Source organism: Thamnophis elegans, chromosome 2 (genome assembly GCF_009769535.1).
Source record: "Thamnophis elegans isolate rThaEle1 chromosome 2, rThaEle1.pri, whole genome shotgun sequence".
In the NCBI taxonomy this organism is placed as follows: domain Eukaryota; kingdom Metazoa; phylum Chordata; class Lepidosauria; order Squamata; family Colubridae; genus Thamnophis; species Thamnophis elegans.
This window is the reverse complement of record NC_045542.1, coordinates 147,351,762-147,376,461: the sequence shown is the minus strand read 5'-3', so window position 1 is coordinate 147,376,461 and position 24,700 is coordinate 147,351,762. Positions and strand designations below refer to the sequence as shown.

Genomic DNA, 24,700 nt, shown 5'->3' with positions numbered 1-24,700 from the left:
CATTCCTCAATCAGTAAGACATCGAAGTACAATTTTTTATATGTCAAAATAATTCTAGTTTAACACCAAATTCTTGTCTAACCTAATATATACCCCTCCCTCCCTTCACCCTCTCCCCCAACCCCCCTCCTCCTTCCCCCCCCCCGACTTCCCATCCACGGTATGGATTTCTAACAAACACAGTCTAAAATCTATTGAGAAAAAAAAAAGAAATAAAGAAATTAATAACATTCTACATTGACCTTAGCTTCTTCTTGCTGAACTAACTTTAAGGAATTTAAATCATTTCTGATCTTAAGCATAGGCTAACTGGAATTTCTTGGTCCCATATTTATTTTGTATATAGCCAATCCATTTTTTCCAGTCTCGTTTATATCTCTCATTTGAGTGATCTTTAAGATATGCCGATATTTTAGCCATCTCGGCTAAGTTTGTAACTTTCAATGTCCATTCTTGAGTTGTAGGCAAGTCTTCCTTCTTCCAGTATTGCGCCACCAACAGTCTTGCTGCCGTTATTAGATGCAGAATCAAGTTAGTCTCTACCACTGTAAAGTCAGTACATATACCTAGTAAAAATAACTGAGGAGTAAACTTTATCCTTCTTTTAAAGATATTTTGCATAATCCACCATATTTTTATCCAAAATGCCTTAACCTTTTTCCATGATAGTCATTAACCTGAAGTCTTTCTGTAAAGTATCTACCCAAGATGAGGCATATCTGAGAATTTGCTGTTGAGCAAGCAGATTTCCCCAGAAAGACTGGAGAATCTACAGTACATGAATAATTGGGCCAAGCGAAAAGGTGACAGCAATTGCACAATTTCCCACTTGCACAAGTGACTAATGCTACTTGGTATTTTTGGTATTTATTAGACATTTATAGGCCGCCCTTTTCCCTGAGGGGACTCAGGGCGGCTTACAATCAAAAAGGAAAGGGAGTGTAGGACAATACAAAAAGAAATGTGCACAAAAGTAAATTAAACAGTAAAACTCAACATTCACTCAGCATTCGGGAGGGGCAAAAATAAACTTATCCCCAGGCCTGACGGGCTAGCCAGTTCTTGAGGGCTGTGCGGAAGGCCTGGACGGTGGTGAGGGTACGAATCTCCACGGGGAGATTGTTCCATAGTGTCGGAGCCGCAACAGAGAAGGCTCTCCTCCGAGTAGTCGCCAGTCGGCACTGACTGGCGGATGGAATACGGAGGAGGCCAACTCTATGCGATCTGATGGGACGCAGGGAGGTAATTGGCAGAAGGCGGTCTCTCAAATAGCCAGATCCACTACCATGGAGCACTTTATAGGTGGTGAGTAGGACCTTGAAGTGCACCCGGAGACCGACAGGTAGCCAGTGCAGCTCACGGAGGATCGGTGTTATGTGGGCGAACTGTGGTGCGCCCACGATCACTCGCGCGGCCGCATTCTGGACTAGCTGAAGTCTCCGGATGCTCTTCAAGGGCAGCCCCATGTAGAGCACATTACAGTATTCCAGCCTAGAGATCACAAGGGCTCGAGTAACTGTTGTGAGGGCCTCCCGATTCAGGTAGGGCCGCAACTGGCGCACCAGGCGAACCTGGGCAAATGCCCCCCTGGTCACAGCTGAGAGATGGTGGTCAAAAGTCAGCTGTGGGTCCAGGAGGACTCCCAAGTTGCGGGCCCTTTCTGAGGGGTGTAAGTTTTGTCCCCCCAGCCTGAGTGATGGTATGTTGGTCAAAGTTTTGGGAGGGAAACACAACAGCCACTCGGTCTTGTCTGGGTTGAGTATCAGCTTGTTTGCTCTCATCCAGTCTTTAACGGCTTCTAGACCCCGGTTCATCACGTCCACCGCTTCATTGAGTTGGCACGGGGCGGACAGATACAACTGTGTATCGTCCGCATATTGGTGGTATTTTATCCCGTGCCTTCGGATGATCTCGCCCAGCGGTTTCATGTAAATGTTAAATAGTAGGGGGGATAGGACCGACCCCTGCGGCACCCCATAAGTTAGGGGCCTCAGGGACGATCTCTGCCCCCCCACCAACACCGACTGCGACCTGTCCGAGAGATAGGAGGAGAACCACTGCAAAACAGTGCCGCCCACCCCTATCTCCCGCAGTCGTCGCAGAAGGATACCATGGTCGATGGTATCGAAAGCCGCTGAGAGGTCCAGGAGAACTAGGATGGAAGCATGGCCTCCATCCCTAGCTCTCCAGAGATCATCGGTCAATGCGACCAAAGCGGTTTCTGTGCTGTAACCGGGTCTGAAGCCAGACTGGAAGGGGTCAAGATAGTTAGCTTCCTCCAAGGTACGCTGAAGCTGGAGAGCCACCACCTTCTCAACAACCTTCCCTACAAAGGGGAGGTTGGAGACTGGACGATAGTTATTAAGAACAGCTGGATCCAAGGACGGTTTCTTCAGGAGGGGTCTTACCACCGCTGTCTTGAGTGCGGTGGGAAAGTACCCCTCCCGAAGACAGGCGGTAACAACCGCCTGGATCCAGCCTCGTGTCACCTCACTGCTGTTGGCAACCAGCCAGGAGGGACACGGGTCCAGTATGCAGGTGGAGGCACTCACAGCTCGCATAGCCTTGTCCACATCCCCAGAGGCAACTTCCTGAAACTCAACCCAGAGATGGTTTGCCAAGTCTTCTCCTTGTGTCTCGGCTGGATCTACTGGGGTGGAGTCCAGGTCCGCTCGAAACCGGGCAACTTTGTCCGCCAAGAACTGGACATACTCCTCAGCCTTACCCTGTAGGGAGTCCCCCGTCTCCCTCCTATTTAGGAGGGAGCGGGTTATCCTAAACAGGGCGGCTGGGCGGGACTCGGCGAACGCTACCAAGGAGGCAATATATGTTCTTTTTGCTGTTCTTAAGGTCCGAATATACTCCTTGGTGCATGCTGTTAAAAGTGCCCGTTTCGACTCGGACCTATCGGACCTCCACGAGTGCTCTAGGCGTCTCCTCCGGCGCTTTACCTCCCGGAGCTCCTCAGTGAACCAAGGAGGCCTCCGGGGGCCGCTGACCCGGAGGGGCCGTAGCGGCGCAATCCGGTCTAGAGACTCTGAAGCTGCCGAGTGCCAGGCAGCGACGAGGGTCTCCGCCGAACTGTGGGCGAGGGTATCAGGAATAACCCCAAGCTCCGTCTGGAACCTAACAGGATCCATCAGTCGCTTGGGGCGGAACCAGCTGGTCGGTTCCTCCTCCCTATGGTGGGGGTTTGGCCTCCGGAAGTCTAGCCTCAGTAGGTAGTGGTCTGACCACGACAGGGGTATGATCTCATTACCCCTCAGACCAAGATCGTAACTCCACTGCTCCGAGAGGAATACGAGGTCGAGCGTGTGACCCGCTGAGTGAGTTGGGCCTCAGATTACTTGAGTCAAGCCCATGGCTGTCATGGAAGCCATGAACTCCTGCGCTCCATCAGAGTGTTCACCGAGCGAAGGCAAGTTGAAGTCCCCCAGAACTATAAGTCTAGGGAACTCAACTGCTAGCTCGGCTACTGACTCGAGGAGCGAGGGGAGGGCTGCTGCAACGCAGTTGGGAGGCAGGTACGTAAGCAGCAGACCCACTTGACCCTTGAGGTCCAGCTTCACCAGCAGGGACTCACACCCGACAAGCTCCGGAGCAGGGATCCTACGAGGTACTAAAGACTCCCGGACTACAATAGCCACACCGCCACCCCTTCCCTGGGCTCTCGGCTGAAATCCGGCTGGGCACATCTCAACGAGGGGGACTCCTCCCTCTGTGCCCAGCCATGTTTCAGTAATACATGCCAGGTCTGCGCCCTCATCAGTTATCAAGTCCTGGATGAGGGGGGCCTTATGAACGACAGACCTGGCATTTAGCGACAGCAGCCTGAGACCAGGGTCCTGAGTACTCGCGCCATCTGACCTTGGAGTGGGACTCCTAGGGCCGGAAGGAGGGATCTCTATGACACAGCGAGCCCTCCTTCCCCGATGATGGCCTGCCCTAAAGTCCCTGCCATATCTGCCTCTCCCTGTTATGACCACAATGCTCCGACCCTCTCCCGTGGATATAGCCCCCCCAACCACCCCAGTGGCCCCCGCATACCCCGCCAGGTCCTCCGAATCACTCATACCCAAACTCTCACACAAACAGTCCTCACTGAAAAAGTTAAAAACACCAATACAACTATATAATAATAAAAAGTGAGATCATTCATATCATCTCAAGCAATCCCATGCACTCAACATACCGATTAAAAGAAGTATAGGAAAAAGTCGCGCAGGCTCACAGCGTCTGTGTTAAGTTCGTAATAGTCCGGAGGTGCCTTCCACCTCTCCTGAGGAGGGTAGCACCTTAATGGGAGCTCCGCTAAGGAGACCAATATCGTCCAAGGGGGGGGGGAGGATAGGGGACAAGGTGGATCTGGGCAGCAGCTGTAACAGGGGGAGTCAAGGGGCTAACCATAGTGAAGAAAGTCTGATGGTTAAGTTCAATTCCAGCCATCCCCTTGATGTTATTTCCAGGTTAAGTCCTAGGGTGGGGAAAGAATATCTGTCTCTGATGGAAAAAGACAGGGGGGAGATGTTCTAATCACCAATCGCACTCTCCTTCAATTCCGTCCCCTCGAGCAGTTTCCTCCCTCACCAGTTCTCTTCTTTTGGTTACGACGTGAAGGCAGAGTAGGTCTGAATATCAGCAGCAGCAGCGAGAGCCGGAAGGCCAGTCATGATGGTCAAAGGCCCAATATGCAGAAGTCAGTTCACAACAAGAGTCGTACCAATCGTACCAGCCCCCTTAGTACTTGAAACCAGATTTTGTCAGTCAGATAACTGACTGATACCATTCACTCATTGCATTGGAGAGATGATGGGAAGCCAAGAAATGAAGGGAAGGTAGATGTCAACAATCAAGAAATAAAAAGTGAGTTGTTGTCGTCGTCGTCATCATCATCATCATCATCATCATCTTATCTCGTATTTTGTCATAAGTGCCATAATAGTTCAGGTGGCTGGAACCCCAGAAAAAAATATTTAAAATCATACCAAGAGACTTTTCCTTAATGAATTCACTATAAATAAGGTGGAAAATTCCTGTCACTTCAGAGAGACAATTAGTTCAATTACATAAAGGGAAATTTATGTACATGCAGTAAGTTCCTTATGTGCAAGGAACTACATGGTCAGAGACACTCAGACCAGAAATAACAGAAGTTGCAGCTATGTAGATTTTGTTTAAATATAGAAAAAAAAACTTCCTGTTGATGTGTATAAGAATAAGAATAGAATATTTTGCCTACAGGAGTGATGGATTTCCCATCTCTGGAGATCTTTTAAAGAGACTAGACAACTTGTGACCCTTTGGATCATTCCTCCATCCAGAGATATTTCCTTACCAGATTCAGTGCCTTTGATGATAGCAGAGTTTCTAATGTACTTAGAAAAAAAAAATCAGGTATATATTCACAGATGTATCTGCCTTGAAAGTAGCCCATGCTGAACTGTATACCACAGTCAAACGTCAGGAATTGATCACAAGAAATGTTTTACCACATTTTGCATTATTCTTAAAATGTTTTATGAGCCTTTCTATGTTGCAAAGCGTTTTATAAAATTTGCCAAATTTCAATTCCACAAGAGTCATGGGTCCCAGATATTGGACACATTCCATAAGTTAGTCCAGTTGAAGTTGTTGTTGTTAGTTGCAAAGTCATGTCCGACCCATCACGACCCCATGGACAATGTTCCTCCAGGCCTTCCTGTCCTCTACCATCCCCTGGAGTCCATTTAAGCTCACGCCGACTGCTTCAGTGACTCCATCCAGCCACCTCATTCTCTGTCGTCCCCTTCTTCTTTTGCCCTCAGTCATTCCCAGCATTAGGCTCTTCTTCAGTGAGTCCTTCCTTCTCATTAGGATTACCAAAGTATTTGCATTTCATCTTCAGGATCTGGCCTTCTAAAGAGCAGTCAGGGTTGATCTCCTCTAGGACTGACTGGTTTGATCGCCTTGCAGTCCAAGGGACTCGCAGGAGTAATTCTCCAGCAGCGTAGTTCAAAGGCCTCCAGTCTTTGGCGCTCCGCCTTTCTTATGGTCCAACTTTCACAGCCATACATTGCAACTGGGAAAACCATAGCCTTGACTATACACACTTTTGTTGGCAGGGTGAAGTCTCTGCTCTTTACTATGTGGTACCAGTTGAGGTACCTTGGTTCAAAACCTTTTGTCCTATGGTACACTGTTTCATCCAGTTAAAGGTTAGAGATACAAGAATCTTAGTATATAGATTGGACAACCACTTCTTACGAATGATTGGGGTTTTTTTTGCAAACTGCAGAAGGCTGGAACAGATTATCTTTGTGATGTCTTATCTATGGAGATTCTCAATCATTTGGGTCATGGTTGTCTCAAAGGTGCTTTTCCAAATGGAAACTGGATTTTCTTGGGTTTTTTTTCCTTTGAAAATCTTTTGCTTTTCATCCAAGAACCTTGAAGTCCAGTTGCCTTTTAGAAAGCCTTTTGGGATGCAAAGAATCCCAGAGAAAACTTTTGGGATGTTTCCCAACCCCACAATTCTGTAAGTTTATGAAAGGAGTTCCAAGAAGTTACAGAGCAGAATATATTAGCTTTTAGAAACCTAACTTCTTACAATGATCCTAGGAAGAGGCAGAGACAGGGTCTTCTGCTTGGGCAGTGGGTTGGACTAGATGACCTGCAAGGTCCCTTCCAACTCTGTTAATCTGTTGCTTCAATTAGCAGAGGCAACTTCCTCAACCCAGTTTTCTCCAGATGTTAGACTACAGATCTAATAAAGGTCTTGCATTGGCTGGGAATTATGGGATCTTAAACTAAACAAAAGGACAATAGTAGGGAAAGTTGTCAACAAATGAGATAAAGAATAATAAAAACACAGCTAGGGAGAAATTGATTTCATAAATTATGATGATATTTTTGGGGGGCTTTTAGATTACTTGCTTTTGGAGATACGACTTTTTCCCCAGTTTGTCATCATCCTGATCTCTGCAATGAGGAATAATGAAAATCTGATTAATCAAAGCATATTTGTAAATCCATTAAACATAAGAGTATTCTCGGTGATATGAAAGTCTATCTAGTTCCTATGCAGAGTTACATTTCACCACAGCATTGACTTTACCCTGGATTTCATTCTGTGTCTAGTATGACTTCCCAAATTTGCAATTTTGCACTTGTTCCCCTTGGTGCAGCTTGGAATTCTAATTGTATATTCTTTTTTATTAAGCCTACAAGCTGTAAGAACCGAGTACCATGGTGAATTTGCTTTATCAACTTCTCCCTCACTCAGCAAGTTCAGAGACAAGGAGAATCTGTTTAGATTTGTTTACTCTTTGGGACTGAATGTTTTGCTAACCGAGAAAATAGATGACTGCCAGAGTCCAAACAAAATAAATGCCCTTTTATGGTCTAGATTGTACTTGCATGATGAAAAATTTTCCCCCACACTGCTATGAATTTTCTGGAATGGATTCTTGCTCTTGGTTATCTGACTCAACTCTTTTTTCAGATGAGTTTTACAATTCTCAGCAAGTCAGCTTCAGAGGTGGTATTCAGCAGGTTCTGACCAGTTCTGGAGAACCGTTAGCGGAAATTTTGAGTAGTTCAGAGAACCGGCAAATATAACCTCTGGCTGGCCCCACCCCCATCCATTCTCTGCCTCCCGAGTCCCAGCTGATCGGGAGGGAATGGGGATTTTGCAGTATCCTTCCCCTGCCATGCCCACCAAGCCACGTCCACAGAACCAGTAGTAAAAAAAATTGAATCCCACCACTGGTCAGCTTGCTTCCTGCTTACCTAAAAATGGAGTAAAAATTGGCTCTGCTTATCTCAAAAGCCATGACTCAACAAACTACAGGTAGTCCTCAACTTACAACAGTTTGTTTAGTGACCGAAGTTATAAAGGCACTGAAAAAAGTGACCTATGACTGTTTTTCACACTTACAACCATTGCGGCATCCTCAAGATCATGTGATCAAATTTCAGACACTTGGCAACGGACTCATATTTATGACGGTTACATTGTCACTGTCATGTGATCACTGTTTGCAACTTTCTGGGAAGCAAAGTCAATGGGGAAGCCAGATTCACTTGACAACCATGTTACCAACATAACAACTGCAGTGATTCACTCAACAACTGTGGCAAGAAAGGCCATAACATGGGGCAAAACTCATTTGTCTCACTTAGCAACAGATACCGCTAGGTTGGTGAGTGGCGCTCTGCCTGGTTGGAGGTGGGGGGTTGTCCAGGGGGGCTTTTTTGCAGGGGAGGGCTTATATTTTTGCCCACCAGAAAAATGTGGCATGGCCTTATTATCAGGATGTGTTGTATTTTCGGGGAAACACAGTACATACATACATACATACATACATACATACATACATACATACATACATACATACAAAAATGAAAAAGAAAGAAGACGACGATACTGATGATGGTTATATGCTGTGCTGTAAATAAAGGAGAACAGAACCAAGATGGAATTGAGAAACTTCAAAATTCAGATTTGACTTCTCCCAACACCCTGGCCGATCGCATTTCATTTATTGGCTTCCTGTCCAAAGAAATAAGTCTCCCTGGATATCCATATCTATCCACTTCAAGTCAATAACATTGTTCCAAGTTTCTATGGCAGACATAACATTGACAAAGGAATATAGTACAAAAAGCTTTAGCAGATAAATGTATGCAACACCTCAGCCTTGGGAGATAAATAGAAGAAACTCAGAGTAAACCCACATTGGTTCTGTATGGCAAAAGAGGCTGCAAAGGGAAACTGGCAGGCATTCAAATGCTATTATACCTAACAACAAAAGTAGAAATTCCAATACTTGTTGTTTCCTGACCTTGAAGGGTTGACAGTCTCATAGTTTTAAAACCAAAGTATATACACTTTTAGCTTTAGCACTTCCCCCAAGCGAATCCAGCCAACTTGTTAGAAAGCACAATGCAAGTACTATACATGTGTTTTAAAAACAAACTTATTTCCAGTTTCCTGTATTTATCTGGTACGCAAAAGTGATATGAGACTGAAACTTTCTTTCCATTGTTGCCTTTTCCCTAAGTTCTTCTGACCGGAACATCAGCGGTGCTTCAGATCCGACATACACCTAGCTAAAGAGTGGCAGAAACCGAAGTTGCAACCAGCAGTATTGGAAAAGAGGCATTCCTCTGGTCACAGAGGTGGAAAAGGGGGCACATTCTTAGCCAGCGATGGTGGAATAGCCCCACAGTGAAATAGGCAACAAATACATTTAACAAACAAATGAAACACAAATAAGATACACTGAAGAAACTTTCAAGAGTTTCTTGGGGCAGGCTGCTCTTCTGCTCTCTAGTTGTACAGACTGTATATTTATTTATTAAATTATGTGTGGCTGCTCATCTCACCAGAAGCTACTTCAGCATTGTACAGCAAAAAAAATATATGAAACAATTAACATGTCAAAAACAGCCATGTTAAAACTAAGAACTAAAATATAAATAAAACACCCAAGGGATTTGAACAGCAAGGATGCCAACTTTATCCTGAGATTAAGATCACCAACTCATTGAAGTTCTTCAAGTAGCAAGTTGAACTTTTGGAAAGTATATTTTTGACTTCCTCTGTACTGAACGTCATCTTGCTGGCTTCTTCCATCCAAGGCAGGGGATTCACTTCTGGGCTATAGCCGCCTGGTCTATCTGGAAATGGAATAATCCCAAGGCAGATGTCACTTCCCATTCTTTGCTCCTATTGATTGGGTGCCCGCTGTGATCTCCTCAGAGGCAAGATGGCTGCACGGACTGGAAGTTGGGACTGTTGCCTTTCCCATTTGGGAGGCCTTGTGTGGCCCTTGTGCTGGATTGGGGGTCTGGCCTAAAAATGTGACACAAGGAGAAGGTTTCAAGACAAGTCTGCGGATGTCAATTGCTAAACAGCTGCCTGCCCTTCTCTTGCCCTAATTCTATGAAAATTGTCCCTTTATCTTTTGTGATTCCTCTCCTTCCTCCCAGTTCCAACACAAATCATTTCCCTAGCTAACCTAGAACAAGGAACCACAGACCCTGGATGCATTTAGGACTTATTTACAGCAAAATTATATTCTTTTGACTGGACTTTATGGATAATACAGAATGGCTGAAAGGCATTTATTCTGACTGGAAATATTACAACTGTGATGCAGGAATAGAAATTTTGGTTTCTCATCTCATTTTCTTTTTTCTGTGAATTAATCCCTCCCATCCAGAAGCACTCAGAGTTTATCCTTAGTTTAACTCCTTTTGGCCAGTCCTCACAGATTTTATTTTAATTGACCCAGAACTTCATTCTTTGCTTAGCTACTTGTTCTGACCCCCCTCTGTAGGTGAGTCATGCCGACACAAGATTACTGCTAGACAATTTATTCATAGTAAATTAACACACCACAAGACTTTGGCAGCAACCCAGACTTCCACAGACAAGAAATACACACAAAAGCTTCTCCAGCTCCTGCAAACAGCCTCCTCCCAAAGTCTCTTCTTATATACTCTCTTGGGAGGAGCCTAATCACAACCACCTGGCCCCAATTATCTTCTGTATCTCCGTAGTTGCTGCCGGCGCTTATCTGCCCGTCTTTGCCTGGTGTCTGGGACCAACTCCCTTAGCTCCTCCCCACTGCTCCAGGGCCTGACGTCAGGGACAAACTCCCTTTGGCTTTCACCGCTGCTCCATGCCTCAGGCACCTCCTGGTGGCCAACCAGCCTCTCTGGTCCCTGCTCGGAATCTGAACCCTGTCCAGGGTCCTCCACATCTTCCAGAGCCGACTCATAAGGTCCCTCGCTATCGGAGTCTGTTTGCAGCTCCAACGGCTCCTGCTGGGCCACAACAGCTACTCAACCAAGTTTAACACTGTTCTGAGTTATTTGGGATTCAAACTAGCGAGAGAGGGAAGGAGGGAGGAAGATAGGGCAGATAGAAGAAAAAGTGCTTAGTCCAATTTAACTCGCTTCAGTCCATGGACAATAGTCTCTATCTGTAGGGCAGGGGTGGGGAACCATTGCCCTTTTATGATTTGCTGGCTCAGGAATTCTGGGAGTTGAAGTCCACAAGTCATAAAAGGGCCGTTCTTCCCCATCCCTGCCCTAGAGATTCAAACATCCTGTTCTCACATCATCACTTCTCTTGGCCATTTTCCTATCATCCAGTTGCAAGATCTTCTAATGTTGTCTCTTACAAATATCAGTGCTCATGAATGTTCATAATTAGCCAATTATCTCAGCTATCTTGCTTTTATTGCTGTTGTGGTCCTTCAAACCAACCGTAGTTGCGTGGACCCATTTTTCTTGGTGACATTTTTGACAAGTACCTTTTTCCTGGGGCCTAGAGAGAGAGAGGAAGGGTCTGGCCCAAAGTGGGACTAGATATCCCCCATTCCTAGTCTAGGCCCATTAAGACTTACAGGTAGCCTTTGACTGACAAAAGTTCATTTAGTGACCATTCAAAATTACAGCACTGAAGAATGTGACTTATGACCGTTTTTCAACCTTTGCAGCATCCCCTTGATCATGTGATCAAAATTTGACACATAGCAACTGGTTCATATTTATGACGGTTGCAGTGTCCCAGGGTCATTGACCCCCATTTGCGGCCTTCTGACCAGCAAAATCAATGGGGAAGCCAGATTCACTTAATAGCCAAGGCGACTGACTTATCAACTGAAGTGATTCACTTAGGAACTGTGCCAAGAAAAGTCATAAAATGGGGCAAAACTCACTTAACAAATGTCTCACCTAACAACAGAAATGTTGGGTTCAATTGTGGGCGTAGGCCGAGGACTATCGGTATTGTATACTAAACTGGTTCTCTCTCCATTTCTGCCCTTCAGCTAATAAAAATTCAATATACGGTATTTTTCAGAGTATAAGATGCACCAGAATATAAGACGCACCAAGATTTTGAAGAGGCAAATTTAAAAAAAGTTTTGCACAATAATATTCAAAAGAAGGAATGGGCCCCTTAAGATCAAGCTGTATGTCCTCCCTAAACTTATTTTCTGAGTTCCTTCCACACTTTTTTGTGTGAGTCACTGTTGACTCATTGCGACCGGACAAGATCTTGCAGTTTCTCTCCTGTCAAAGTTCCTCAGAAGTAGTTTCCCTTTGTTTTCTTCTTCCAAGGGCTAAGAGAATGACAGGCCCAAGGACACCCTGCTGGCTTTGCCCCTAAGACCGGACTGGAGATCACAGTTTCCCATTTTCATGTGCCTTAACCATGATACCAAACTGTTTTTTTTTTCTTTCCTTCTAGGTCTAGTTGCTGAAAATCAATGAGGAAAATAAATAGGTCCTAAAATAAATTTCACATAGAGGAACACTCTGATGCTCCTGAAAAACTAGGATGAAATTTGAAAAGCCTTCCCTCTGTCAAATTTGCTTCAAATTTGTGGTCACCACAACTCTTGCAGTTGCAACTAAGATGGTGGGTTTAGCTCTGAGGCAACTGAGGTTGCTCAAGAGCAGGGATGTCAAACTGGATTCTTTTCAAGGGCCGAATCACCATTGCAGGCGGGCCAGCCTGGGGGATAGTGGGGGTGGGGGTGGACTCCTTCTGTAGCACACTGCCGGCTAAAGTGGAGCGTGGAGGGGCTCACATCCGGTTTTCGGCCTGGATGGCCTCGTGCAACACTCTGCTGGCCTAAATGACAACACTGCCATTTTGGCTGCCAGAAACACTGCAGGCTGGTACTTTGCTATTTCCAGACTGGCCCTGTGGGTCAGATTTAAGCACCCCGCAGTCTAGATATAGAATATAATAAAATAGCAGAGTTGGAAGGGACCTTGGAGGTCTTCTAGTCCAACCCCCTGGCTAGGCAGGAAACCCTATACCATTTCAGACAAATGGCTATCCAACATCGTCTTAAAGACTTCCAGTGTTCACAACTTCTGGAGGCAAGCTTTTCCACTGATTAATTGTTCTAACTGTCAGGAAATTTCTCCTCAGTTCTAAGTTGCTTCTCTCCTTGATTAGTTTCCACCCATCGCTTCTTGTTCTGCCCTCAGGTGCCTTGGAGAAAAGTTTGACTCCCTCTTCTTTGTGGCAACCCCTGAAATATTGGAACACTGCTATCATGTCTACCCGAGTCCTTCTTTTCATTAAACTAGACATACCCAGTTCCTGCAACTGTTCTTCATATGTTTTAGCCTCCAGTCCCCTAATCATCTTTGTTGCTCTTCTCTGCACTCTTTCTAGAGTCTCCACATCTTTTCTACATCGTGGCAACCAAAACTGAATGCAGTATTCCAAGTGTGGCCTTACCAAGGTATTATAAAGTGGTATTAACACTTCACGTGATCTTGATTCGATCCGTTTATGCAGCCTAGAACTGCGTTGGCTTTTTTGGCAGCTGCTGCACACTGCTGGCTCATATTTAAATGGTTGTCCACTAGGACTACAAGATCCCTCTCACAGTTACTACTATTGAGTAAGGTACCACCTATACTGTACCTGTGCATTTGTTTTTCTTGCCTAAATGTAGAACCTTACTCTTTTCACCATTGAATTTAGATAGTGCTGGGTCTTCTGTTGCCCTGCACAGTAGAACGGAGCTGGAGAGCAAGTTAGTGGGGTGCGGAGGGAATGGGGATTTTACAGTATCCTTGCCCTGCCATACTCACCAAGCCACCTTAAGCCTATCTTCTGGAGTGTTGCCTATTCCATTAGATATGACCTGCGGGCCTCGAGTTTGACACCCCTGTTCAGGAGGGACCTTCAGGCCCAAAGCAATCACGACTGTTTTCCTCCATCCCCAGCTGCTCTTCTCTTTCAGAGTTTTCTCTGCATTGGTTTACCTTTGGTGCCTGCAGCGGCTGGTGTCTGGTTCTCCAGCAACGCCTCAGGCTGCTCCGACCACAACTTGTAGTCAGGCTTACTGAGGAAACGCTTGCTTAGGCCACAGTTCAGGCACTGCACGACAGTCCAACGTTGATGGCGGCGTTCTGGTTGGAAACATGGAAGAACGAATCACCTCAAGGGGTCTGGAAAAAGAAGGCTGGCCCTCCATTCCCACAATAGGTAGTCCTCAACTTACAACAGTCCACTTAGTAACCATCCAAAGTTACAACGGCACTGGAAAAAGTGACTTAGGACTGTTTTTCACACTTATGACCGTTGCAGCATCCCCGAACTCATGTGATTTACATTTGGATGCTTGACTGACTCATATTTATGACGGTTGCAATGTCCCTGGGTCATGTGATCCCCTTTTGCGACCTTCTGACAAGCAAAGTTGACGGGGAAGAGCAGATTCACTTTACAACCGCGTGACTAACTTCACCACTGCAGCAATTCACTTAACAACTGAGGTGAGAAAAGTTGTAATGAGGGGCAAAACTCCAACACATTTCTCACTTGGCAACATACATTTTGGGCTCAACTGTGGTCATAAGTCGAGGATTACCTGTATTCCCCAAACATATGGGTAGTCCTGGACTTACAACCACTTGTTTAGTGACTGTTCAAACTCACAAAGGGACTGAAAAGAAAGGCTTAGGACTGTTATAGCAATAGCAATAGCAGTTAGACTTATATACCGCTTCATAGGGCTTTCAGCCCTCTCTAAGCGGTTTACAGAGTCAGCATATCACCCCCAACAATCCGGGTCCTCATTTTACCCACCTCGGAAGGATGGAAGGCTGAGTCAACCCTGAGCCGGTTTTTCATACTTATAACAGTTTGAGCATCCCCATGGTCATGTGATCAAAATTCAAACATTTGACAACTGGCATGTATTTTTGACAATTGTCCCAGGGTTATGTGCCACCTTCTGATAAGCAAAGTCAATGGGGGAGCCAGATTCACTTAACAATTGTGTTAATTAACAACTGCAGTAATTTCAGCATTTCAGAGAGTGGCCAGGTAGCCTTCGACTTATAGCCATTCATTTAGTGGTCGTTCAAAGTTATAATGTCAGGGTTCCAAACAGCATCCAAAAGTAAATCAGAGTCTGAGGCAAAAGATTCCTCAAAGTTCCAATTTATTAAGAGAGCCATGTTGGCACATCTGGGAAAACCTGAATCTGAAAGCTTCCTGGTTTTCCCCACCCAATTGAAAGTTCAAGATCTTTCCCCCCACACACCCACAAGTCCATCACAAGGTCTAAGCTCCCACTGCCATGCTGGCAGTTCCACCCATCCAATTCCGGTCAAGTGCAGAGGTGCCGAGACAAAGGATGACCTTGGCTTTCTAGAAAGAATGTTGTTATGGCTACATAGCATCTAACTCCTTACAATCCCCCCTCCCATTTTCCCACAATAGAAAATGCATAGCAGAATAATAGAAAGTGTGGCAGGCCAAAGACCCCCCCCCCAAAAAAATGGCTGCAGGTCTGACATTTAACAGCACTGAAAAGAGCAACTTTTTCACGCTTAACAACCATTGCAGGATCCCCATGGTCACATGATCAAAATTTGGCTGCTGGGCAATAAATGTCCCAGGGTCATGTGATCCCCTTTTGCGACCGTCTGACTAGCAAAAGTCAATGGGGAAGCCAGATTCATTTAACAACAGTATTATTAATTTAACCACTGCAGTGATTCACTTAACAACTGTGGTAAGAAAGGTCGTAAAGTGGGGCAAAACTCACAACTGCCTTAGCAAGAGAAATTTTGGCCTCATTTGTAGTCGTAAGTCAAGAACTATCTGTAACCAAATCACTAGCCAAGCTCCAAAAGTTTCCTTGGCAACTTCATTTCATGGATTCTACATCAAAAAGACCGTATAGTATGTGTTAGAACAGGCACGTGCAATCCGCAGCCCACAGGCCCTATGTGGCCCTGGACAGCTAATCATGTGACCCTATAAGATAGTAAACTTTTAATATTATATACAACTAACTGATAACCCCGTGTTCCCCGGGTATTTATTTATCCTAATCCTGTATTAGACAGGAAAAGCCCTGACTTCGGCGACAATTAAATTACTTACAAATGTTTTCCCTGTGCCCTCAGAAGCCATACATTTGCCCTCAAAAATAATGAAAGCCTTGTTGAAAATGTCCGGACAAAACATAATTTCCAATGTTGGATTTTCCCCCTTACCAGAGGGAACCCCCTTGTGGAGTTATGTGAAGCTGTTACCATGGCAACTCCACTGCACTGTACAGTAGAAGTCATTTTACAGTAGTACAGTAGAAGCCATTTTAAGGCACAACTGGCTGTATCGTAACAGAACATACACCCTGAGGCGTGTTAGGGGTGTATACACACACACACACACACACACACACACACACACACACACACACACACACACTATACATTAAGTATATTATATATGTTATATCTAGCCCAAGAAAATCCCTCATTCCTCAATTAGGCTCAGATAAGTCAAAAGGTTGGACACACAGAATGTGAACAACTTGTGAAACAAAAATGTTGGCTCTGAAGACATGCAACAATGGGAAGGTTTTCCAGCCATCACCTTTTTAAGCCTTATAATGCTGTTGAGTTGAAATGTGAGGCTACAAGCGAAGATGTGGCTTTGTAGCCACTGGGTGAAAAGAAAGAAATCAAACTAGGAAATGCAGGTCATTCCTCTTCCCCACCCCCCAAAGTCCCTCTTCTCCACCTCAATCCTAGCATCCATTTACCCCATGGGGAAGGGGTGTCAACCATATCAGATTCTAGAGCAAGAATAATACCAATAAGCATCCAGGCAGCACTGCAAAAGAGGGAAAGAATGTAATACTAACTTCTTTGCCGAACAGTTGAGCTGACTCCTGGCACGAGAAGAGAGAAGCAGGATTTGCAGATGGTCCTTTTCACGGAAGGGTCCCTGCACACATAATCAAGTGATCGATGAATTTGCAGCACTCAATTGCCCTTGTTCACTGAAGTCTATCTATACCAGGGGTGGGCTGTTACAGGTCCGCCCGGGTTCAGGAGAACCCGTAGCTAATGTTATGGCCAGTTCAAAGAACCTCCAAATCCCACCCTCCCCTCCCCTCCCCTCCCCTCCCAGAAGTCTCCACGTGGCTTGTTTTGGATGTGAGGTAAGTACAGGGCCTGCACAGAGGCTCTGGAAGGGGGAAAAATGGACCTCCCAGAAGTTCAGGAAGGCCTCCAGAGCCTGGGGGAGGCAGTTTTTGCCCTCCCAGAGGCTCAAAGAAAGCCTCTGGAGCCTGGGGAAGGCAAAACCACGTGCCCCCCCCCCCGCCATGGTGCAGGAGGCCGACTAGACCATGCCTACCATGACCACACCCACCCACATGAGGAACCTTGAGGTGGGGAAGGCCATGGTGGGGGGGGGTAGTGAGGGAATAGGCCACCTACTTCTGACTACCCATGGCCTCTGCCGACCCACAGAGACCTCCTTCTACCTCCCCTGACGTCCCCACAATTTCTTCTCCCAAATCCTGCCACGCTGGGTGACTTACCTTATGAAGATCTGTCTCCTCTCCAGTCTGTTCCTTTGCCTGCTTTCCCTCCTTTCTCATCAGCAAAGGGCTTGATAAGGCCTCTGGCAGCAAGAAAGTAGGCCTATAAGGCCTTCTGTGGCTGCTTTCTTGGCACCAGAGGTCTCGTCAAGCTGATCTCAGGTGAGAAAGCAACCACAGAACGCCGTACACAGTGTTGGTAAAGCGCTTGAAGATTGTGTCCCTGTAAGCTTCGGCAGCCGTTTGCAAAAAGCCTTTGCCAATAGGTACTGGGTTTCGGAGGGACATGCCTGCACCTCCCAAACTCTGCTGGTGCCAACAAAGAGCCAAGGTGGCGCAGTGGTTAAATGCAGCACTGCAGGCTACTGCTAGATCAGCAGTTCAGCGGTTCAAATCTCACCGGCTCAGGGTTGACTCAGCCTTCCATCCTTCCGAGGTGGGTAAAACGAGGACCCAGATTGTTGGGGGCAATATGCTGACTCTCTGTAAACCGCTTAGAGAGGGCTGAAAGCCCTATGAAGCGGTATATAAGTCTACTGCTAAGTCTACTGCTATTTTTGCAAAGGGCTGCTGAAGCCTACAGGAACATAATCTCCCTGCAGCATTCAGCAAGGAAACGGCAAACGGACAGAAGGCCTGAAGGACCAAAGCCTTCCCGCCATTTACAAACATCCAGGCCTCAATTCACAGAGAATAGAGGCCTAAAGTGCAAGATTACATGTGATCAGTAGTACAAGATCTCACACTATTGATCTTGTTTGATCTCGCGGTATGTTAGGCCTCTGTTCTCTGCAAATGCAGGTAAAGAAACTGCAATAGAGAGAGGAGATCTTTGCAAGGTAAGTGAATCGCCCACAGGTGAAGTGCCTGTGAAGACCCGGTTGGTAGTGGTGGGGGAATAGGCGGGGTGAATGTTGCAGAGCCTCTGCAGTCATTCGTAACAGCAAACAACTTCCATGGTGCTGCAATATTCACAATATTGGGACTTGCTCAATTAACTCTAGGGGACGCTTATCAGGTAACTTCGAACGTTCGCTAAGGGAAAGCTCGTAACCTGGGGATTATCTGTATAAAGTATTAATAATACATGTCAGATTACAAGTACATTTTAAAATGGGCATCAGGGAGAAAATAGGCTCAAAAATGGGAAGAAAAAAATGTTCCATTCATTGCTAGACTGGAAACAGTATCTTAACCCTAGAATTTATACCCTGCTTGTAACCCCCTTCCCCAAACAATGGCTACTCACTGTCTCAAGACGAGCCGCCGGCTGATGTTGTTTTGGGTGTGACAGTAGAAACGTGCCAATTCTTGGTTATTTGGGTTTTGGGCGAGCACACAATGGGCTGCCTGTATAAAAAAGAAAAACATCATTACAGCCTCCTAGAGATATCCAGGCTAAAGGCATCCTACACAATCCAGCTGCTTCATAACAAAATCTTATGAGGAATCATCCCGATCCTATTAAGGCCTTGGTTGTAAAACATGTAAAGAATCTTAGCGCATCTTAAATGCTACATCAATTTTCTTGGCTCGAGTAGCATAATGTGATCACTAAAGTAAGAGGTGTCTTATTTTACTACGACATTGATTGGCCAGATCCTGAAAGACTGTGTCTTTGAGAAAGTCTTCGCTGATTCTCACTACTTGGGCATGTGGCTCATCCTTGGTGATCCCCATTTTGGGGAGGGTTAAATTCATTATTTCCCCATTATGACTTTTATATTGTGGGCAATCTGCCTTGAAAGTCAATGAGATAGATAAGATAGATAAGATAGATAAGATAGATAAGATAGATGGATGGATGGATGGATGGATGGATGGATGGATGGATGGATGGATGGATGGATGGATGGATGGATAGATAGATAGATAGATAGATAGATAGATAGATAGATAGATAGATAGATAGATAGATAATAGATAGGTGGGTAGGTAGGTAGGTAGATGCCCTGGTTTATTGGCTAGAAAATTCTGGGAGTTGAAGTCCACGCATCTCCAAAGATCGTTATGTGAAAACAGGTTCAAATTTGTTGTGGGATGGGAGGAGGGAAAAGATGGGAAACAAGTTTAGGATTGTGAAGAATCCAGAAGAAGAAAAATACCCCACTACAATCCTATAGATTTCGACCAACTGCTCCATTCTTAACCTCTCCTCCCTCTTGGTCATGTGATCAAGCTTGATATATAGGCAGCACACTCTGTGCTTCCTAGTTCGCATATATAGCATTCAGCAGAAACATATAGAGAACCCAAGCAACTAATGCAGTTAGTTAATAGGTACATGAACAATTGTATTACATAAAAAAATAGATGTCTCCTATTGGCGCTGTTGGGAAAGAGGTTGGAAAAAATTCCAGAGACCATGCATTAGCTTTAAAGGAATTGTCTTTCTGACTGTACCCAAGAGAAAAACATGAATTTCACATGCATTTGTGAGCAAACTGGAAACTGAGGCATAGCTAAGAGTCACTTCCCATTACAACCTCCATTTTAAATAGCCCAGTGAAATTAATTCATATGCTAGGAAATTCTTCTCACCTGATAGAGGAAATTCAGTCTCTGAAAGGCTTCTTTGTCCTTTATCATGCTGGTAAAAACAATGAAGTGATAAAGATATCTTAAATGTTTAAGTGACAAAACAACTAACAGCATGCAAAAAAGGGCTATGAACAACAGTAATTCTTTAAAAAGTTTTGCATATATGGATTGGATTCTTAGAGTTTGACGGATATCATAATATCAGATGTCCTGATCTTTTTGATCTAGTAAAACTTTAGATAACCATTAAGTGGTCAAAGGATTCTGAGTGTCAAACATTTCAAAGCTTTCTATATGCTACCATATGGCTATCTGGATTTGCCAATTTTGTTTGTTTATTTCTGAGATTTATCCCCATCTTAATCCTTAACAGACTCTATGCAATTGCACAATATAATACAAATAAAGCAACAGTAACAAATATTAAATTATATTAATAAATTACAGTAATTAATTTTGGTGTCATTGATCCCAAAGTCCTTCCAGATAAATCCAAATTTTATTACCATAGTTTCCATGAGAGAAGGGGCCAGCCTTGTCTCAAACTGTTCTTTAGGAGGGGAATCAGATATATATGGATAGATGGATGGATGGGAGACAGAGAGGGAGGGAGGGAGATCTAGATGACAGGATAGAAGAGGAACTCATCAGATTTGCAGATGACACAAACCTGGAAAGAATTGCTAACACTCTAGAACAGTGGTCCCCAACCTTTTTATCGCTGCAGACCAGTCAGCCTTTGATAATTTTACCGTGGCCCGCTGAGCGCGCGCAGGGGTGGGGGGGGCGTCACTAGAATCTAGTGAATCAATGAGAACCCTGAGCTTGTTTTTCTGCAACGAGACGGTTCCATCTGGGGGTAATAGGAGACAATGACACCCGAAGTGTCTTGCTTATGTCCAGTTTATTTCGTTGTTTTGTTTTGGTTGTTGTCACTGCAGAAAACCCCGCTTCACACAGATAGGATGTTGGAAAAGGCAAAAGGGACTTAAGAGCTGTAGTGGCAATCTCAGGATATTCCGCCATGACTTTAATCCAGAACACCGGCAGAGTTGTTGTCTCAAATGCAGTTTTAAGGCCGCCGTCATTTGCAATCTCCAGCAGTTGATCTTCTTCTTGTACAGACATGCTACATTCGTCTGGTTTGTTGACAAATGGGTCGCGGATCCATTCCTTACCAGTTCGTGGGTCTTTTGTGGTTGGGAAGTAGCGCTCAAACTCTTCTAAAAGCAAAGACAGGTGATCGTGCACCAACTGGGAGAATGAACGCTCAGGCTCAGTCTCTCCTAAAATCCCCGCTAATGTCTGAAACATGTCCAAAATGCCTCTGTTCACACGCCGTCCCCACAACTCCAGTTTGGCTTTAAATGCAGCTACTTTGTCAGCCAACTTGAAAACAGTTGTCATTTTCCCCTGAAGGGACAGATTGAGTTCATTGAGCAGGCTAAATATGTCACACAGGTAAGCCAGTTTTGCAAGCCATACCTTGTCACTGAAATGTGCTGCCAGTGGTGACTTCTTTTCTGAGAGAAATCTTTGCAATGGCTCTCTTAATTCAAACACCCTGGATAGTGATTTGCCTCTGGATAACCATCTTATTTCTGTGTATAAGAGAAGGCATCTGTGCTCTGTGTCCATCTCCTCACAAAGCTGCTCAAATAGACGCGAGTTAAGGGCGTTTGCTTTGATGTGGTTAATAACTTTAACCGTATCATTAAATACACTGTTAAATTCTGGTGACATTTTTCGGCTTGCCAGCATTTCCCTGTGAATGATACAATGTGTAGATTCGCACTCAGGTGCAACCTCCTTAATCCGAGCGGTTAAACCAGACAGCCGTCCGGTCATGGCAGCAGCTCCGTCTGTGCATATGCCGACACAAAAGGACCATTTTAGTTGTCCTGATATATAACCATCCAGTGACTTGAACAGTTCTGCTCCTGTGGTGTTGGTTGGCAAAGATAGTGCACATAATAAATCCTCATGCACATCCTCCCGATAAAGATATCGCACATAAACAAGTAGTATTGCCTTGTTGTCGATATCTGTAGATTCATCAACCTGTAGTGCGTACCACGGTGATGTATTAATCCTCTCCAACAATTGTGTCTCAATGTCTTCAGCTATTTCATCAATGCGCCTAGTCACGGTGCTAGCCGACAAAGGCACATTTGCTACCTTTTTTACAGCAGCCTCTCCTAAAAGTTCACGACAAATGTCTTTAGTGGAGAGCAAGATCAATTCTTCACCGATAGTGAATGGCTTTTTAGCCTTAGCAATACGGTTAGCCACCAAATATGATGCTCTCAGAGCATTCTCCTTTATTGCTGTGGTGGCCCTCAGAAATATCTTCTGTCCTTCGTGTTCCCTTTTTTTTCTTTCAAAATACTGCAGGGGTTTGTCTTTTAATCCAGGGTGCTTGGCATTCAAGTGGCGAAGCAGTTTTGAGGGTTTCATTGCCTCATTAGAGAGCCGCTCACCACAAACTATGCAGAGCGGGGTTGGCGCGTGGGAATCACCTATCCCGATAAATCCATATTTCAAGTAGGACTCATTGTATTGTCTGTTAAAAGTTTTATGTTTCTTTGATGCTGAAGGCTCTTCTTCTGTCTCTTCACTGGGCCTTTTCTTTTTCCCAAGGAAACTTTCTAACGACATCTGTTTCGCTAATTTGTGGGTTAAATTTGAGCAAAAACAATATACACCTACACCAACCACTGTAAAAATGAGAAAGTACCAGTGAAAAGCGAGAAGAGCGCAGGGGCATAGCTAGAAGCTCATGGGCCCGATGCAAAACATCAGCTTGCCCTCCCCCCCAAAAAATGTACCGACCCATTTTTGTAGTTTTGTTATAGCTGGAGTTACCCTAGTTGGGGAACACTTGTCTAGGTAAGTATTTTATTAATGTAAAAAAAATCCCAGCCCGGAGTACCCCTTTAAGTAATCCATATTTCAGTAAACTGATCTACCGTCAGGCTGTTGCTTGTAAACTGGAAAAGGAGGTGCGAATCGGAGTATATGGGCTATGGGTGGGGGTAGCAGTCTACCAAACTGCTCCATCCCCCAATGGTGCTCTCTCATCCCACCACAGATGGTGCTGACAATATCATCCATGACTGGGACTCTAATATTGCATACACGGACGATAAGCAATAGTGGAGAGACCTAAATATGGGTTACTCCAGTAACGTTAATAGAGATAGTAGCACAAAATACTATAAGGTCAGAACTCCACTAGGTTTTTTTAAGCAAAAACGCCAAAAAAAATGCCCATTTTGCCGCATGATGTTTTTTCAGTCAAAAAAATGGGCGGCCAGATGTTAGCTGTTCTTCAATAGGGAATCACAAAAAACCATATCCACGTTTTTTCCTTTGGTGTTTTTTAAAATCCCTTTGGCATTTTTCAGCATTTTTGCGCTCAAAGGCATGTTTTCCAAAACGCCAGCATGTTGAGGGTATGGCGTTTTTTTGGGGAAAAACTTGGCGTTTATTCTGTCATAGAAGTCTATAGAAGTGAAAAAACGCCAAGAAAAAAGCCATGTGACTTTTAACTGGCATATTTGCGGGCATTTGTTATTCATTTTTTTTTACTTTTGGACAAAAGTACTTCAACTCTCAGTATGTAAAATACTCTTACATGCTTGGACTTGTAGTCCAGGGGCTGAGGAACAGATCACTTATTTCCCCCGCACTAACCATGAGCACAGGCTGGTAGTGCGGGGGACACTGATCTCATACCTGCATATCTTGTTTCTATGGCCCCCGCCGTTCTCCGTTAAAACGAGTTTCTGTATGCAAATTAGGGCTAACTGGCACAGGGGGCGTTACTGGGCCGCTGGTGGCACTCTGACATCACCAGCGGCCCACTGCCCCTGTGTCCAGCGCCGCCCTTCTCATTCCTTTTCAGTGCTTCAACACTGGCCGATTCCTGAAAAAAAAAAACTAAGAGCGCCTGCGCAGCTACGTAGGGCTATCGTAGGCAGCGCTAGTAGCGTAGCCTTGCGCAGGCGCAGTTCAGTATGGCGCTGAAGCGCTGAAAAGGAATGAGAAGGGCGGCGCTGGACACAGGGGGGCGGTGGGTCATGGCCCCCGGCCGCTGCAGCGATCATGGCCCCCGGCCGCTGCAGCGATCATGGCCCCCGGCCGCTGCGCGGCCCGGTGCCAGGTACTCCACGGCCCGGCACCGGTCCGCGGACCGGGGGTTGGGGACCACTGCTCTAGAAGACAGATTCAAAATTCAGAAGGATCTTGCCAGTCTTCAGCATTAGACTGTATCCATCAAGATGCAGTTCAGTGGTGAGAAAAGGAAGGTCCTGCACTTAAGACAGGAAAACCAAATGAACAGGAATAGAATAGGCAGTGCATGGCTCAACAGTAGTGTCTGTGAAAAAAATCTAGGTGTCCTGGTGGACCACCAGTAAAATATGAGCCATCAGTGTCCTGCAGCTGCCGAAAGAGCCAATGCAGTCCTAGACTGTATCAAAAAAGGGATAACATCCAAGATCACAGGAAGTGATACTACCACTCTATTCTGCACTAGTGTGGCCACATTGCATCCAATTCTGGTCATCCCAATACAAAAAAGATGCTAAGGCCCTAGAAAGAGTGCAAAGAGCAGCAAGGATGACAATGGAGGCTAAACCATATAATGCACACTTAAGGAACTAGGTATGCTTAGCTCAACGAAAAGAAGGCTTAGGGTAATATGATAGCTGTCTTTCAATACTTGAAGCATTGTTCACAGGAAAGAGGGGATCAATTTATTCTCTGAGGACAGGACAAGAAGCCAT

At 45.1% G+C, this 24,700-nt stretch overlaps 2 protein-coding genes across 4 annotated transcripts in view; both read right to left on the bottom strand.

Annotated features, from left to right (window-relative positions):
- Positions 1-8,385: 8,385 nt before the first annotated feature.
- Positions 8,386-24,700, bottom strand: part of RPP21 (ribonuclease P/MRP subunit p21) — a 29,143-nt gene continuing 12,828 nt past the window's right edge. For all 3 annotated transcript variants that reach the window (XM_032208942.1, XM_032208943.1, XM_032208941.1), the window contains 5 exons: positions 19,911-19,959; positions 18,619-18,719; positions 16,686-16,768; positions 13,786-13,932; positions 8,386-9,835 (listed from right to left, as the gene is read on the bottom strand). In XM_032208942.1, coding sequence (XP_032064833.1) covers positions 9,690-9,835; positions 13,786-13,932; positions 16,686-16,768; positions 18,619-18,719; positions 19,911-19,958 — 525 coding nt within the window. In that variant the 5' untranslated portion in view covers position 19,959 and the 3' untranslated portion in view covers positions 8,386-9,689. The remainder of the gene's footprint in view (positions 9,836-13,785; positions 13,933-16,685; positions 16,769-18,618; positions 18,720-19,910; positions 19,960-24,700) is intronic.
- LOC116502899 (SCAN domain-containing protein 3-like) lies at positions 20,709-22,806 on the bottom strand. The gene has a single exon (XM_032208902.1). The coding sequence runs from the start codon at positions 22,566-22,568 to the stop codon at positions 20,718-20,720; it is 1,851 nt and encodes a 616-aa protein (XP_032064793.1). The 5' UTR covers positions 22,569-22,806; the 3' UTR covers positions 20,709-20,717.

What these genes read in the sequence shown, in the direction of transcription:
- LOC116502899 (XM_032208902.1), bottom strand. Translation starts at nt 22,568, where the DNA reads ATGTCGTTAGAAAGTTTCCTTGGGAAAAAGAAAAGGCCCAGTGAAGAG.